Here is a 19,014-nt window from a genome sequence, read left to right as displayed (position 1 = left end):
CGGCTTCTGAAAAACGACAATTTTTTTTCCGAACATGCTGCATTTTTTAACGTCGTTTTAAAAAATTTCGTCTTTCGGGTTGTAAAAAATGATCGTGTGTGGGCTAAAATGACGTTTTAAACCCGCGCATGCTCAGAAGCAAGTTATGAGACGGGAGCGCTCGTTCAGGTAAAACTACCATTCATAATGGAGTAAGCACATTCCTCACGCTGTAACAGACAGAAAAGCGCGAATCGTTTTTTTACTAACAAGGAATCAGCTAAAGCAGCCCAAAGGCGAATAGAACTTCCCCCTCAGAGTGCCGTCGTACGTGTTGTACGTCACCACGCTTTTTTCATCATTTTTTGGTGTGTGGGCAACGTCGTTTTTAATGATGAAGTTGGAAAAACTTCATTTTTTGGACATGCTGAAAAACAACGGTTTTTTTTCATGCCGAAAAATTAGCGTGTGCACGCGGCATTACTCTTTAGCTTAAACTTTTTTGTGTCCGCAGTTCAGCTTTAAAATACATTGTCAGTACAATTCACAACCAACAGTACTATTACATTCTATGAAATGATTGACAGTATATATAAAAAAAAAAAAAACTTATGTTTGATTTTTGCTCAGTTACTTTTCCACCTGGGACTTGTGGTATAATGTGGAGTTTACTTCCCTTAAACTGAACCTAGCATCAGCAATGTATTTTTTTTAATGTGTAACATTTCCAGGTATTTCTTACTTCTCACACACATCACAGTAATAACCCTGACAATGCCTTCAATCTGGACTGGACCATATTTATTCAGGCATCATCCCGGGTCACCATCCTCTTCCTTGATCAAGCATAGCACAATCAATTACATCCCGGTGCCTGTGCAGCAGTCTTTATATTCTGGGCTGTGTGTATTGTGTGTATTCAGTTTGTCTCTGGCAGCTCAATCCCCTCCCATCCTAACTCCCATTCATACACACACACAAGGGCCAATTTAGACAGGAGCCAATTAACCTACCCGTATGTCTTAGGAATGTGGGAGGAAACCAGAGTACCTGGAGAAATGGCGGGCCGTCCATTAGGGGCGCACGGGCGATGCCCTCCCTATCCATGCGTCCGGCCCCCTGATCTACATACAGGGCACCAGAACATGGGTTCCAATGGTGGGGGTGTTTTTTTTTACGCACGTGATCAGAGCCAGAGGCTCTAATAGGCTTCAAAAAAGGGTGGGCTTGGGGCGCAGAGCACTGAGCTCCAAGACCACTCAGTTGTTTGACAATAGTGAATTAATATTTGCTATTCTCACACTAATCCTCCTTCCGGCCAATCAGGAAGTGGGTCGTGAAGCCCATCACCTGATTGGCTGAAAGGACAGGCGATCCTACTGGATGTCTAGCAACTAGGAGGAGGAGAGAGGAGACACACAGCAGACTTGAGAAAGTCACGTGATCAGTGACGCAACGTGTTGGGAGGAGTCGGGTAAAGCTATTTCCGGTCACGGCTAAGACCATAAGTCCCTGAATTTATCGATTAATTTATATTTTAAATGTAAGTTGCTGCTTGGAATAAATTATTTTAAATGGAATAAATGTACTATGGAGATCTCCTTTATCTTGTATGACTCCTGAATGGAGGAGAGTGGAGGGGACTAAGGAGGACGTAATTTGGCACAGCGGTAGAACACTGTTATATTTTTTATCCCCAACCACTGCCTATACCTTTGCCTGGTTTGGTGCTCTGAGGAGAAGCGTAGATCGGAGATTACCATTAAGGATAACAATTACCAGAAGCGCTACAAGACCTGCTGGGCGATAGTGGAAGCAAGTGTGACTACATGTTATATAAGAATTGATGTCTTTCACATCTACCAACAATTTTTGAATCCTTTGATTGCACAAGCACTTTTTTGAATCTTTGACTCAATGATTTTATTTTTTGCATATGCACTTCTTGGCACATATATGAATTTTGGACTGTTATTTCACTGATTGAAGTTCAGTTTTGGACTTGATTGATTTATTGGTTATGTGAAGTATTGATTTGTTTACTATTACACTTTATTTGAGTTAGCGCCACATATTTTTTTTTTATATATTTATCATACCGTTTTGTGGGGACACTTTATAAATGTTGGCTGCCACTCCATGAGGTTTGGGAATTACTTTGGTTTCGCATTCTTTTTTCTATTTTGCACGGCTAAAGCTGCCGTGCTAGAGGAGAGGATATAGGAGAGGCTGCCTAGATGGGGTAAGTGCCCAACTAACCGTCAAACAGCAAGCGAGGGGGGGGGGGGTTAGTTGTTTGCCGCCCCCCCTCAAAAAAAAAGGCCAGACGCCATTGACCTGGAGGAAGCCCACGCAGGCGTAGGGAGAACATGCAAAGTTCAGGCAGGTAGTGCCACGGTTGGGATTTGAACTGACAAACTAAGGGCTGCTAGGCAGAAGTGCTAATCACTTAGCCACTGTGCTGCCTAACTACAATGCAAAAAAATGGAAAAAATTGATTCCTCCTGTCTGCAACAAACTGCTTCTTAATGGCAAAACATGTATTAAAGAAAATACATAGGCCCGGATTCACAACGGACTTACGACGGCGTATCTCCACGTACGCCGTCGTAAGTCCGAATCCAAGCCGTCGTATCTATGCGCCTGATTTATAGAATCAGTTACGCATAGATTTGGGCAAGATACGAGCGGTGTAAGTCTCCTACGCTGTCGTATCTTGGGGTGCATATTTACGCTGGCCGCTAGCTGGCGCTTCCGTTGATTTCCGCGTTGAATATGAAGATGAGCTAGATACGCCGATTCACGAACGTACGTGCGCCCGGCATATCAAGATACGTCGTTTACATAAGGCGTCTGACCGGCGTAAAGTTATCCCTCATAAAGCAGGGGTAAGTCATGTAAGGTATGGACGTCGGAAACGTACGAACAGCGTCGTATTTTACGCCGTTTGCGTAAGTCGTCCGTGAATAGGGCTGGGCGCAGGTTACGTTCACGTCGACTAAGCATTGAGCGGGCGTAATTTACTTTGAAAAATCGACATGATACTGAGCATGCGCGCGCATGCGCCATTCTTAAGGCGCATCATTTACGTGGGGTCACCAATCATTTACATACAACACGCCCCTACCAGCCTAGTTTGAATTAGGCGGGCTTACGCCGGCCCATTTACACCACGCCGCCGTAACTTAGAGCGCAAGTCCTTTCTGAATACGGGACCTGCCGCTCTAAGTTACGGCGGCGTGGTGTGAGATACGCTACGCCCGCCTAAAGATAGGCGCTTCTTTGAGAATCTGGCCCATATATTTTTCTTCTTTATGTTATGGCACACCTGTCATTTATTCAAACAAACCTCATAAAGTTACTGGCAGGACAACTGTATAGATGAATTCCAGGCAGATATAAAAGCCAAAACATGAACACATTCTGTGCTCATTAATACATCATCAAATGTGTTTGAAAGACAAACAGTGCAAGTCCTTGAATTCGACTATTGATCAGCCTCCGGCAGTTCCTGAACACCAGAGCTAAGACTGGGAAAGGGAGAAGCAGCAAAACGAGTCAGTTTAGTTTTGCTGCAGTGATCATATTCAAAGGACAGGCTGATAGAAAGAGAGAGCAGAGGCACAGAGATAATAGCTCATCAGTCTGCTGCTTCCACTTCACCCTCCAATCAAAGGCCAGGTTGGGGAGGGAACAAGACCTATGCGTGCTGATGAACTGATCAAGTACAGGGCTGTCCTGGGTGTCAGAGCTATGCAAATCTCAGAACTGGATGGACAGAAATACAACTTCTAATACATCTCACATATGCATTTCATCTGTGTATTTAGCTTTTTCCATTGGCTACAGCCTTCAATGTACTTCTAAGGATTTCTAAAGCCTTGAGCTGTGCCAGACAAAATTTCACCAGCTCCAACTATAAAAACTTCAAAAAAGCCTTTACATTTTTTTTTTTTGTATCCCTGCCTTTCAACCAGCAAAGGATTCTGGGGGGAAAAAAGTTTCCCACCTATGTACTTTCCCTGTTTGTTTCAGAAAGTATGAGTTATGTCACGACAAGATCACGCCAGTACCAGGGAATAGCAGACTATGCTCTTTGGTACAGCGACGACCTTCAAGCTCTCTTCTTTCCAGGAAACCTGCCGCGAGTGACGACGCTCCAGTGGGCTGAGCGCTGAAATACGGCAAAAGTTTAAACCTGCCAGACAAAGGTTACAATGCTGTGAAATGCCAGGAGACAAGCGACAGTACATTCCGAGGGTGTTTTGTTGTGAACAAGGTATCGAAAAATCCACTGACGTTAAAGCAAAGCTGTTCTACAGAATAAAGTTACACTTGACTCATATGTCAACTTCTTGAAGATAAACTCCACCTCCAACCCTTGCCCTTTCTAGATCTCTAACCTGGAATTAGGAACTTTAACCACTTAAGGACCGGAAGGATTTGCCCCCTTAACCACTTGAGCCCCGGGTCATTGTAAAATGACGTCTTCACGGTGGCTCTGAAAATCCAACAGGACGTCTATTGACGTCCTGGATTCCTCCGGCCACTGGGGGGCGCGCGAGCGCGCCGGCGGTGCGTCCCCGAGATGCCGATGCGCGTGCCTGACGGTCGCGATGTCCGCCAGGTACCCGTGATCGGTAATGACAGAGCAGGGACGTGGAGCTCTGTGTGTAAACACAGAGCTCCACGTCCTGTCAGGGGAGAGAGGAGACGGATCTGTGTCCCTTGTACATAGGGACATATATCGGTCACCTCCCCCAGTCACCCCCCCTCCACACACAGTTAGAACACCATACAGGTACACATTTAACCCCTTCCTCACCCCCTAGTGTTAACCCCTTCAATGCCAGACACATTTATACAGTAATTAGTGCATATTTATAGTACTGATCGCTGTATAAATGTGAATGGCGCCAAAAATGTGTCAAAAGTGTCCGATGTGTCCGCCATAATGTCGCAATCCCAATAAAAAAATCGCAGATCGCCGCCATTACTAGTAAAAAAAATAAAAATAAAATAATAATAATAATAATAATTCTGTCCCATATTTTGTAAGCGCTTATTGCGATTTTATTTTATTTTTTTACCAAAAATATGTAGAAGAATACGTATCGACCTAAACTGAGAAAAAAAAATTTTGGGGAAAAAAAAATTGGGCTATTTATTATAGCAACAAGTAAAAAATATTGATTTTTTTTTCAAAATTGTTGCTTTTTTTTGTTTATAGCGCAAAAAATAAAAACCGCAGAGGTGATCAAATACCACCAAAAGAAAGCTCTATTTGTGGGGAAAAAAAGGGCGTTTGGGAGCCACGTCGCATGACCGCGCAATTGTCAGTTAAAGCGACGCAGTGCCGGAAGCTGAAATTTCACCTGGGCAGGAGGGGGGTATATGTGCCCGGTAAGCAAGTGGTTAATGACCAGGCCGTTTTTTGCGATACGGCACTGTGGCCCAGTCTACGAAGGGAGGGGATCATGTCCTGCTTCACTATGTCACAGTACATGTTGGCATTCATGGTCCCCTCAATGATCTGTAGCTCCCCAGTGCTGGCAGCACTCCTGCAGCCCCAGACCATGACACTCCCACCACCATGCTTTACTGTAGGCAAGACACACTTGTTTTTGTACTCCTCACCTGGTTGCCGCCACACACGCTTGCCACCGACTGAACCAAATACGTTTATCTTGGTCTCATCAGACCACGGGACATGGTTCCAGTAATCCATGTCCCTAGTCTGCTTGTCTTCAGCAAACTTTTTGCAGCCTTTCTTGTGTATCATCTTTAGAAGAGGCTTCCTTCTGGGACGACAGCCATGCAGACCAATTTGATGCAGTGTGCGGCGTATGGTCTGAGCACTGACAGGCTGACCCCGCCACCCTTTCAACCTCTGCAGCAATGCTGGCAGCACTCATACGTCTATTTCCCAAAGACAACACCTGGATATGACGCTGAGCTTGGGCACTCAACTTCTTTGGTCGGCCATGGCGAGGCCTGTTCTGAGATGAACCTGTCCTGTTAAACCGCTGTATGGTCTTGGCCACCGTGCTGCAGCTCAGTTTCAGGTTCTTGGCAATCTTCATATAGCCTAGGCCATCTTTATGTAGAGCAACAATTCTTTTTTTCAGATCCTCAGAGTTCTTTCCCATGAGGTGCCATGTTGAACCCAGGTGCCATGTAATGACCCAGGGAGCTGACCAGAGACCGTCTTCTATGCAGCTTTCTGTTTCCATTCCAACTGTGTGCCTAGTAATTATCTATTCTTTTATTATCAATTTTCTTCTTTTAATTTCAATTTAATTTCAATTTTCCAAGCAATGTACACATTGCTTGGCTATTTCTGTTTCTCCGGTGACTGCCCATGGAGACTTTGTATTCGCATTCAGTGAGGCCTATTGTTTTTATATTTACCCCTATGTGTGTCCTGAGAAAGCGGACCAGTGAAACGTGTTGACGCACATATGTCTGATTTTATCGGATCGGATGTCAGCGGACGTGGTCTCCGCTGACATCCGACGATCCATAGACTTGTATGGAGCGCCCGTTCAGGTGCGCCAAAAAAACTGAACGGTCTGACTGTGTGAAAGGGACCTGAGACAGCAGACTTTGTGAAAATGAATATTTGTGTCATTCTCAAAACTATTGGTCACAGCTGTATATTTATGAAATGGCATGTTAATAAATACAGAGTACAGAATGGAGAAACATTCTGTAATATTGTGGATACGCTCCAAAATGTTAGCAAGGTTACGCTGTAAACAACCAGGTACAATAATAAATAGTAAGCTATTAACAATTAAAATTTGCTAATTGCAGACAAGGTAGAAAAATGACTGACTGCGACATCAACTTATTTATTTTTTTAATTTCTGGGAAAATGCGTTCTGCCATTGACACCGCCAATTCTGTTCGCCGTTTCAAGCGCCGTTTAGCATAATTACAGTTACTCATAATGTGACGAGGGGTCGCATCAGTCTTTAAATATAATTACGCTGAGAAGAATCTGGCTGTTCATATGTCTCCCTCCTACACGACGCAATTATAGGAACCCGCCAGAAAAGACATTAACGCCTTGTAGGACAGGCAATCTGCAAAGTTTCTCCAAGTTGCCGCAAACTGGGTCAGTACGACAACCAAAAATAACTTGCAGCCCGCGATTACGCCAAAGTTTTTTTTCTGTCTTGCATAATCAGAATTTGTTTGCTTGTAGCTAGATTAATGCTGAACTCCAGGCAGACAGCGAAATACACCGATGACATAAATATAAGGGAGCCGTTTTACCTGAAGGAACTGCACTTCTGCCCATCCAGTCCTAAGATTAAATAGCTCTGTCACACAGCACAGTCCTGTCCAACAGGCCATAGATGCATCCGTTTTTTTAGAGCAGCCAGAGAGCAGATCAAAAGAAAATGAACAGATTCCCCCATCTGCTCTTTAAGGCTAGGTTCACACTGCTGCGAATTCAAAATCGCGCGATTTTACTGCGATTTTGCCGCAAATTTGTATTTTGTATTTGTATTAGAAATCGCAATGGCTCAAATTCTTTCGAATTGCAAATTTTCAGCTTGTTTACTTAGACTTTGGAAATAAAAGGTAGATGCTGATTGGTTGCCATGTACACATGCTCCAGATTCTGACTGCTCCAGTTTTGATAAATTCCTCTAAATGTTTATTTAGCTAGCATTTAGTTCATGCTGAATTAATGGGGTTCTGCTTTTTTTGCATTCTAACTAGCATTTAGGTCTTGCTGAAATAACGTACAATAATAATGTTTTAGAGACTTTAGCGTGCTTTAAATTGGTTATAAAGGCTTTTTTTTTTTCTATTTCTTAAAGTGATGATATACTTACCTGGTCTGTGCAAAGGTATTGCACATAGTGGTCCTTTATATCCTCTTCTGGAGTCCAATGCTGGTGTTGTCTGCTTACCCTCTACTCTGCATGCCCCTCAACAAGACGGCTGATGTGGGGGCACACTCCAGAGTGTGTGCATCCATAGACATACACAGCACGAGCCAGCCATCCTATCGCTCTCTCCTCACAGGATTTGCCTGACAGCAGCAGTCCCTCTGCTCTTAGGCCCCGTACACACAACCAGTGTCCTCGGCAGAATTCAGCTTCCGACCGAGTTTCTGGCTGAATTCTGCCGAGAAACCCGGCCGTGTGTACACTTTCGGCCGAGGAAGCCGACGAGGACCTCGGTGAGGAAATAGAGAACATGTTCTCTATTTCCTCGTTGTTCTATGGGAGAACTCGGCCCGCCGAGGTCCTCGGCGGCTCCAGGACTGAACTGGCCGAGGAACTCGATGTGTTTGGCACGTTGAGTTCCTCGGCCGTGTGTACGGGGCCTCAGAGTCTCCTGCGGGACCAGGAATAGATAGAAGTGCTGCTGCACACGGGACAGCACTGGATTGATAGAGAACTCAAGTATATGTTTGAGAGGGGGCTGGGGGTGATGGTATTGGAAGTTTTTTTCCCTAATGCAGAAAACTTTAGAACCACTTTAAACTCACTTCAAGGGGCCTTTAGTTCTCTCGCAACTTGATAAGCTGATGAGTTATGGTGGTCTGAAACGAAAGGTCCAAACTACTTACAGTAATCATTTTAGCCACAAAGCTTTCTGGTCCTGTATACTCCGTTGGGTCCTTCACCTTGATCAGTACGATAAAGTACAGGTAGTGCCACATGCAATGCTCTGACAAGATGTGCTCCTCGAAGGAGACCGTCTTGTTGTCAAACTTGTCTCTCTCCAGAGCTGCAAAAAAGGAGAAGTCAATTTAGAAACAAAAAATGAAATATCCTTATTAACGAGATTTCAACAACAGTCTTCCCATAAGGTTATGTGTGCATTTCACTTGATTTATACATGCTATTTACCTGTAAAAACCTCTCTCGTGTAGACTTCCAAAAGTCCTTTAGAATGCTGCTGGGTTCCGCCATCTTGGATGTGATATCAGCAGCCACAGCAGATTTGGAGCTGTCACTCAAGGGACACTCTGTAGTACTATACAATTTTCTTGTACAATTTTCCTTTAGATTTGCCAAAACCATATAATAAGAGGTCAAGCTTAAAGGGTTTGTAAAGGTAAAAATATTTTCCCTAAATAGCTTCCTTTACATTAGTGCAGTCCTCCTTCACTTACCTCATCCTTCCATTTTGCTTTTAAATGTCCTTATTTCTTCTGAGAAATCTTCACTTCCTGTTCTTCTGTCTGTAACTACACACAGTAATGCAATGCTTTCTCCCTGGTGTGGAGAAAGCCTCTTGAGGGGGCGAGCAGGAGTGTCTACTTTGCAGATAGAGAAAGGAGCTGTGTGTTAGTGGGCGTCCTGACACTCCTGCTCACCTCCTCCCCCCTCAAGAGGCTTTCTCCACACCAGGGAGAAAGCCTCGCATTGCGGTGTGTAGTTACAGACAGAAGAACAGCAAGTGAGGATTTCTCAGAAGAAATAAGGACATTTAAAAGCAAAATCGAAGGATGAGGGAAGTGAAGGAGGACTGCACTAAGGTAAAGGAAGATATTTAGGGATTTTTTTTTTACCTTTACAACACCTTTAACACTTTCAATTTGTATGCAATCAGACAGGCCCTTGCACTACATAGTTGAAGGTAAATCTAAAGAAAATAGAAGAACATTGCATAATGTATGGCCAACTGTTCATTCTTACCCTGGCAGTTATAAAGATTATAAAGGGAGGTGATGGGTGGGGTGGAGAAGCTGGGCCAGCATAGACAATAGGAGAAGGCTGTGATATATAAGGAGGGAGGGAGCTGTGCTAGGGAACTGACTGCTTATGGAGTAGTCATATTATCAGCAAGTTCAGGGGCACATTACAATTGATTAAAAAAATAATTTATAGTGACGATACCGCAGAGCCCAGGTTGGTCTGAGATAGCAGCCCCTCCCCCACAGCGGGGGCTGGCACGTAGCGCCGCTCGTCTCGGGACCGGAGCGCAGACGGAAGCCGGCCGCATCGCATGTTCCTTGGGAACCCAATGTTAAATCATTTGTAGACCACCTGATTCTGATTCTGGGTCAGGGTGTTGTGCATAGCAGAGCAGCCACCTCCCTGCAATCTATTGAAAGTCATCCCTTGAACCAAGCTTTTGTAAAAAAAAATAAAACCTGATGGAAAGGTTCAACTCTGCAAGTAACCATTTCAAATACTTGATATTTATGTGCTTTAACCGCAATTTTTTAAATAGTGACAGGGTCTCTTTAAACAGCAGCAGCAAGTGACACATTTGTGGACCTACTGCTATCAAGGAAATACTGCATTTGCATTACAATCAAAAACCTCACTCAGTATACTTTAAGGGGCAGATCACAAAGAAAGTACGCCGGCGTATCTATTGATGCTCCGGCGTAATTTCAAAATTCCTGCGTCGTATCTTTGTTTTGAATCCTCAAAACAAGATACAACGCCATCTGGGTTAGATCCGACAGGCGTACGTCTTCGTACACCTTCGGATCTTAGATGCAATTTTTCGACGTCCGCTAGGTGGCGTTCACGTCGTAATCCGCATAGAGTATGCAAATTAGGTATTTCCGACGATCCACGAATGTACGAGCGGCCGTCGCATTTTTTTACGTCGTTTCCGTTCGGCTTTTTCCGGCGTATAGTTAAAGCTGCTATATGGTGGCGTACTCCATGTTAAGTATGGCCGTCGTTCCCGCGTATAATTTTGAAAATTTTACGTCGTTTGCGGAAGTCGTCCATGAATGGGGCTGGACGCCATTTACGTACACGTCGAAAACAATGACGTCCTTGCGACGTCATTTGGAGCAATGCACCCTGGGAGTTTTGACGGACGGGGCATGCGCAATTCGTTTGGCGTGGGGACACGCTTCATTTAAATTAAACACGCCCCCTACCCGCCCAATTTGAATTCCGCGCCCTTACGCCGCGAGAGATACACTACGCCGCCGTAACTTACGGTGCGAATTCTTTCAGGATTCTAAGAAAAGAAATGTAAGTTACAGCGGCGTAGCGTATCTCAAATACGCTGCGCCCACGCAGATGTATGTGGATCTGCCCCTAAATCTCTAGGTTAAGCTCACCACACACGATACAATCTGATTGTACAATTGCCTTTAGATCCACCAACAAGTATATAGTGCAAGAGCCTGCTTGATTGGATAGATTAGATTCATATTACATTGGGGGTTATTTCTGAAAGGCAAATCCACTTTACACTACAAGTGCAAAGTGCACTGAAAGTGCAGTCGCTGTAGATCCGAGGGGGACATGCAAGGAAAATAAAAAACAGCATTTTAGCTTGCACATGATTGGATGATAAAATCAGCAGAGCTTCCCCTCATTTCAGATCTTCCCCTCAGATTTACAGCGACTGCACTTCCAAGTGCACTTTCAGTGCAATTTCAAGTGCGCTTTGCACTTGTAGTACAAAGTGGATTTGCCTTTCGTAAATAACCCCCATAGTTTTGGTAGATATAAAGTAGATTATAAAGAGATGGTACACTCAGATTGTAATTCTGGTGAGCCTAATTTTTTCATTATCCACTTAAGGACCGCCTCCTGCACATATACGTCGGCAGAATGGCACGGCTGGGCGCAAGCACGTACCTGTACGTCCTGTTTAAGTGCCCAGCCGTGGGTCACGGGCACGCGCCCGCGACCCGGTCCAAAGCTCCGTGACCGCAGCCGCGGGACCCCAATCGCCGCCGGAGTCCCGCAATCGGTCCCCGGAGCTGAAGAACGAGGAGAGCTGTGTGTAAACACAGCTTCCCCGTTCTTCACTGTGGCGCTGTCATTGATCGTGTGTTCCCTGATATAGGGAAGCACGATCAAAGACGTCACACACGTCCAGCCCCGCCCCCTACAGTTAGAAAAACATATGAGGTCACACTTAACCCCTTCAGCGCCCCCTAGTGGTTAACTCCCAAACTGATAATTTTCACAGTAAACAATGAATTTTTATAGCATTTTTTGCTGTGAAAATGACAATTGTCCCAAAAATGTGTCAAAATTGTCCGATGTGTCCACCATAATGTCGCAGTCACGAAAAAAACCGCTGATCGCCGCCATTAGTAGTAAAAAAAAATGTGCGCAAACCAATCGATAAACGCTTATTGTGATTTTTTTTACCAAAAAAAGGTAGAAGAATATGTATGGGTCTAAACTGAGGAAACATTTTTTTTTATATATTTTTGGGGGATATTTATTATAGCAAAAAGTAAAAAATATAGATTTTTTTTCAAAATTGTCGCTCTATTTTTGTTTATAGCGCAAAAAATAAAAACCGCAGAAGTGATCAAATATCACCAAAAGAAAGCTCTATTTGTGGGAAAATAAGGACGCCAATTTTGTTTGGGAGCCACGTCGCACGACCGCGCAATTGTCAGTTAAATCGACGCAGTGCCGAATCGCAAAAACTGGCCAGGTCCTTTACCTGCATTTTGGTCCGGGTCTTAAGTGGTTAATGTCATTTTCTTAAGATGGGGTCTCCCCAAAAGGGACAAACCGCAGAAAGGACCTAACCCTTTCCCTCTCCACCCAAAGCTATAAAAATGTCTAACTGGAGTTCTGCCCTCGGGTATATTGAATGAAATGTATGATGCCTCTGTTCAGGTTATGTACAGCACAGTGATGATGGCCCTACTACTTTTGCAAGGTAATACCTGTGTTTGCAAAGGTATTTGGAGTACACAAAGTGGTTATTGGCCAATGACTTTACATGAAAGTTTTCTTTCCCAGAGTTATAAGCTTTAGGTAATATTCTAACTCAAGAGACAGACATTGTGATGATTCACGGAGGTGATTCACAGCGCTGAATATCCAGGCAGACTTTCTATATATATCAATAAATTCCTCTAATCCTAGATAATGATTCATACCTATTAGATGTAATCACTTTTGTCCTGGCAATTATGTGTAGCTAAGACGAGGACAGTAGTGACATTGCTACCGCCAGCAAAACCGACAAGGCGGACCACGGCACGCGGTAATAGCGGAAAACTTCCCGCTGGATTCCGCGGCTGCAGATTTTTTTTACCACCATCTAAAAGCTCACTACAATCTGATGGTATAATCTCCTTTAGATCTACCAACAAAGGCTCTGCCTGATTGGATACAAATTGAAAGGATAGTTTACATAGGTATAATATTACATTTTTTACATTTGACAAATCTAAAGTTGATGGTAAAAAAATGGTATTGTTAGATTGAAACATGTATGGTGGCCCTAAAGGTGCCCATACATAATGCAAGATTATTTTTAAAAGCCACAAAAATATAGACACATGCATATTTTCCCCACTTTCTTAGTGCCGGTTAACACAGGGGCAACACGACTTCCAGCACGACTTTGCGAGACGACTTCAGCGCGACTTGCAGCGACTTACAACGCGACCTCAAGTCGCCTCCAGGACAGGCGACTTTGCCAGTGGCCAATCAAACAATAATCAGCTCTGTGGGAGGGAGGGGTTTGCCTGAGAAAACGATTTTCTCTTCCTGTAAAGTTGCAAGTGTTTTAATTGTGTTTATTTAGAAAAGGAAGGGGCTGGTAAATTATATATTTACTAGCCTTTTCCCATGCTCTCCATTCTGGGAACGCAACATGGAGGAAGCCCAGGCAATAAGGGGAGTCGGCACCACACGCAGTGATTAGGGTGTGCCCAGGCACACCCCCTGCGCATGCACATGAGCAACCCCCCATCAGATTAGGTAACAGAAGTGACGTTCCGTCATCTGCGCATGCGTCCACCACTACCAGGTTTGCTAATATGACAGAACACCTGCAGTCAGAAGAAGGCAACAGACACCTTACTACACCCAGCTATGTCTTGAATTTCAGAGTAATTTTAGCAAAACAGTGAGTGTATATAAATAAATCTAGTATATTGACATCTGTGATGCTGTTTTTATGTTACATTTTGAAAGAAGTTGGACGCCAGCAGTAAGAAGGTGGAGGAGGCCATGTTGGTTCACCCTGCACTGCTCAGCACTAAGCCTTAACAGGACCACAGATTTCAATATGTGTGCACTTTGGCCCAGATTCACAGAGAGCAAGGTGCACATTACGCCGCCGTAGAGCAAACACTGTACGCCACGCCAACGTAGCGCGGAGAGGCAAGCATTACATTCAGCAAGCCAGCAAGCCAGTGCTCCCAAGCCAGAGTGGCGTAGGTTTCGAAGGCGCACGCTGGCGTAGGTGAAAGTGGGCGTGATCCCATGCAAATGATGGGCCGAGCGCCAGACAGGTACGTATCACGAACTGCGCATGAGCCGTGACGTGGACGCATACACAGCACCCCCCTGCGCCTGCTCACAACCACGCCGGCACAACTGCCTAAGCTACGTCGGATTACCGCGTACACCATGAACATAACGTACGCCCAGCCAGACACACGTCCAACACACAATACGCCGGCTTGTGTTCCCTGGTGCAGACCTGTGCATGTCTGTTGCCGGGTTGCACGTCATTTATGGGGAATAACTTTACGCCGAACGTACAACTTACGCTCATCTCGCGTAGCATGCGCCGGGCACACGCACGTTCGTGAATCTGCGTATTTCCCTCATTTGCATGTTTGAATGGCTAATTAATGGGAGCAGCAACATGCGCCCAGCCCATATGTGCACCCACCCTACGCCGGCGTGTGCAAGCTACGTCGGCGGGGTGTAGCCTGTTTTTAGGCGCATGTTGGTTCGTGGGTCTGCCACACACAAGCAGGCGCACATTGGCACTTACATCGGCGTAACGTGTTATACGTCGGCGTAAGTGCTTTGTGAATCTGGGCCTTTATTGCTAAAATTACTCTGAAATTCAAGATGTAGCTGGGTGTAGTAAAATGTCTGCTGCCTTCTTCTGACTGCATGTGTTCTGTCAGATTAGCAAACCTGGTAGCGGTGCAACTCATGTGCAGCTGATGGAACGTCACTTCCGTTACATTGTCTGACGGGTTCGCCAATCTGATAGAACACTGGCCGTACATGGCTTGCAGAAAAGAAATTTGCTAGATTCCCCCATCAACACAGTGTTGATGCAGGAAAACCGGCAGGCTGGTTGTACCTTAGTATTCAGAAGGAATCAACTTGGGACATTCAACCTGCCCATTAAGGGTTCAAATCTCAGCCAGTTTCTGCTAAACCGAGATTCAAACCGGTTTAACTGTTTCCAGACGCAACACAAAATGGTAATTCTATACTGTAGATGGGTTGGAGATTGCTTTATAGTTATTTTACGGAGAATGCAAAAAGTTATTTATTTGAAGAGTCCTTTTCTAAAGATCGAAATTGTTATATTGCTATTTTATGGCCCCAACCAGTGAAGCCCCGCCATTGGCCACCCCAGATCAGAGGCTCACCGCAGATAAAGCAAGTTGTTTTCAGAATTTCCTCTTTCTTCTGCTTCTCACTTCTCAGGTCAGCAAACGTATCAATGATGACACCAAAGATGAGGTTCAGGACGATGATGATGACGATGAAATAGAAGAGGAGGTCATAAACAACTCGCGCAGCAAACAAAGGCTCCTGAAATATAGGATGGTATGAAAGTGATTAGCAATGTCTATATATATGATATATTTATACATACTGTATAGTTCCTATCTGGGTTGTTTTGGGTACAATATGTCATAGATATGCAGGTAGTGTCAGGGGCAGGCCCAGGGCTTCCAGGACACGAGGAGGTAAGAACAGGTTACCTGACATGAACATACTGTTTAAAGTTGCAATAAAGTCAATTTTGCTTCCTAAATCAGAAAAAATTAACATAATTTGCATACATTTGATTTTTTTTATTTAGTAATTTCCTCCTTGAAGCTTCATTTTCCAATTGTTCCCTGACTGCACTACTATATTCCTATTCTTCCTGTGTCCTTTGTCCTGTGAGAGTCTCTTCAATGCACATGCTCCTGTTCTATACTACACATCTACATGCAGTCATTCAGGTATGTATAGGGTCAAGTGTTATGCCACGTACACACGATCATTTTTCGGCATGAAAAAAAAACGAAGTTTTTCGGCATGTAGAAAAAACAAAGTTTTTCCAACTTCATCATTAAAACAATGTTGCCCACACACGGTCGTTTTTAAAAAATGCTCTAGCAAAGCGCGGTGACGTACAACAAGTACGACGGCACTATAAAGGGGAAGTTCCATGTGGATGACGCCACCCTTGGGGCTGCTTTATCTGAATTCCTGTTAGTAAAAGACGATTCGCGCTTTTCTGTCTGTTACAGCGTGATGAATGTGCTCACTCCATTACGAACGGTAGTTTTACCAGAACGAGCGTTCCTGTCTCATAACTTGCTTCTGAGCATGCGCAGGTTTTTAACGACGTTAAAAAATGCAGCCTGGTCGGAAAAAAAAAATTGACGTTTTTCAGAACCCGAAAAATGATGTGAAGCCCACACACGATCATTTTAAATTACATTTTTTAAAAACAAAATTTTTTTAATGCCGAAAAAAGATTTTGTCTACGCAGCATTAGACTCAATTCAACCACTTCAGCTCCTACACTTAAATACTCCTTATGGTCCAGAACAATTGTTATATTTCAAGGCTCTCTTATGGCAAAAATGTTTTCTATGGATTCTCTAGACAAAAAAAACCCCATAAAAAATGACTTGTTTGTGTCTCGACCAGTATTAGTTAAAAAAGTTTACTGTATCTAAAAATAATACATTTTATTTTATAGTTTGTACCATCCAAAATGACACAAAAAATTATGGGCCAGATTCACAACCAGCGGGCGCAACTTAACTTTTCCGATTTAAGTTACACCGCCGCAAATTTTCTTCCTAAGTGCCCGATCCACAAAGCACTTACCTGGAAATTTGCAGCGGTGTAACTTAAATCCGTCCGGCGCAAGGCGGGCCCAATCGAATGGGGCGAGTCCCATTTAAATTAGGCGCGCTCCCGCGCCGGACGTACTGCGCATGCTCCGTCGGGTAAATTACCCGACGTGCATTGCGCTAACTGACGTCGCACCGCCGTCATTTGCTTAGACGTTAACGTTAATGGCGTCCAGCGTCATTCACGGACGTCTTACGCAAACGACGTTGCTGTTTAAATTTAGACGCGAGAACGACGGCCATACTTACCATGGCTTAAGACAACTAGGGCTCAGCCCTAGTTTTACGCGGCGTAACTCGACGGAAACTACGTAGATTTAGATCGACGGGACGTTCGGGGATCGCCGTAAGTCTTCATTTGCATATTCTACGCCGGCCGCAATGGCCTCGCCACCTAGCGGCCGGCCTAGAATTGCATCCTTAAAGCGGTAGTTCACCCTCCTTTCCATCATTAGACCATTAAATTCGGCATCGTAGCGCGAGCTACGGTATGCCGGTCTTAAATTTTTAATCCCCGTACTCACTGTGCTATCGATGATTGAAGAATCCGACTCCCGCGGGGAATGGGCGTGCCTATGGAGAGGGAGGATGATTGACGGCCGGCTCTGGCACGTCACGCTCCCCGAAGACAGCCGGAGTAGGTCTCGGCTATTCACGGCGCCTGCGCACAGGCTATGCGCAGGCGCCGTGAATAGCCAAGCCTATTTCGGCTATTTCCAGAGAAGCGTGACGTGCCAGGGCTGGCCGTCAATCACCTTCTCTCACCATAGGAACGCCCATTCCCCGGATTCTTCAATCATCGATAGCACAGTGAGTACGGGCATAAAAAATGTAAGACCGGCATACCGTAGCTCGCACTACGATGCCGAATTTAATGGTCTAATAAAAAAAAACTTTTTTTTTTTTTTAACAGGGTGAACCCCCGCTTTAAGATCCGACAGTGTAATTCAATTACACCTGTCGGATCTTAGGGCTAGCTATGCGGAACTGATTCTATGAATCAGTCGCATAGTTAGAAACAGAGATACGACGGCGTATCAGTAGATACGCCGTCGTATCTTGTTTGTGAATCTGGCCCTATGTTTCTAGTGGACAAACAAGGCAAAGTCATTTGTAAAATAAAAAAAAGTCTTATTTTCAATTATGTGCATTTTCTTGTTATGCAACACTGAAAAAAGTATCATTTAAAACTAATGGAAATCTAAAAATTTTAAATAATGGTAAAAAATATATATTAATTAAAAAAATATATAAATAAAAGTGTGGAAAAGGGGAAGGAAGCGTTAATTATGGCTGATTAGGGTTTAAAGTAACCAAGTTAATAAGATTGCATTTTTTTATTTTTTTATTTAAGATTTCTTATCTTTGATATTCATATGAAAGAAATTGTAAATACAATGAAAGAATTGATTGTTACATGGTATTAACTCAATGACACCTGCAGAGTTTGTGCAAGGGTTGTTTTACAAAGGAGCGGCTGCATTTTGACAGTTATTAATTATTGGTAATATCGGTGGGGGGAGTGGCAGCAAGGGGGAGGAGCTCAACATAACATAAATAGTTTCTTAGGACTTATATCTTACGCTCTAAAATCCTCAAGTGATTAAGGGTTAAAGCCCAACTTTATTTAAAACAAAAATGTGTGTATATATATATATATATATATATATATATATATATATATATATATATATATATATATATATATATATATATATATATATATATATATATATAGTTTTAATAAAGAGAAGAGGGGTTTTTATTGCTTTCTCCCCACTTATTGGTCCAGTGACACCAGGACAGGACCTTAGAGAGCCTCTAAACTTGAACTCTGTACTAAAAAATACTAAAGATTTTTTTGTCACACACGACAGGTATTCCATCATTTCCTGGCCCTTGGCACTTCGTCATGGGAACATCAAAGAAGGAGACATCTTGTGTCCGCCCCCTAGTGGGGAAACATGAAGGGAGTTACCTGATAGATGTTCTGCCTCTTCCCTGTGATTGGCTGTTGATGAGCTGTTAGGATAAATTTTAAGTGGCCCTAAACCCATTCATTTAATGGTTTGCCAAAACAGTCAGGCCCCATACTCACGACCAAACATGTTTGCTGAAACTGGCCCGCGGACCAGTTTCAGCATACATGTTTGGTCGTGTGTAGTTACGAGCGTACAGAATTTCACCGTACATTTGCCCGCCGGGCCGTTTTC

General features: G+C 43.9%; 1 protein-coding gene across 6 annotated transcripts in view; it reads right to left on the bottom strand.

Moving 5' to 3' along the window:
• The window catches only part of ITPR2 (inositol 1,4,5-trisphosphate receptor type 2), a 499,601-nt gene that overhangs the window by 27,144 nt on the left and 453,443 nt on the right, over positions 1 to 19,014 (bottom strand). For all 6 annotated transcript variants that reach the window (XM_040345602.1, XM_040345605.1, XM_040345603.1 and 3 more), the window contains 2 exons: positions 15,311 to 15,476; positions 8,573 to 8,733 (listed from right to left, as the gene is read on the bottom strand). In XM_040345602.1, coding sequence (XP_040201536.1) covers positions 8,573 to 8,733; positions 15,311 to 15,476 — 327 coding nt within the window. The remainder of the gene's footprint in view (positions 1 to 8,572; positions 8,734 to 15,310; positions 15,477 to 19,014) is intronic.

This window comes from Rana temporaria, chromosome 3 (assembly GCF_905171775.1).
Source record: "Rana temporaria chromosome 3, aRanTem1.1, whole genome shotgun sequence".
NCBI lineage: Eukaryota > Metazoa > Chordata > Amphibia > Anura > Ranidae > Rana > Rana temporaria.
This window is presented reverse-complemented; position numbering and strand designations above follow the sequence as displayed.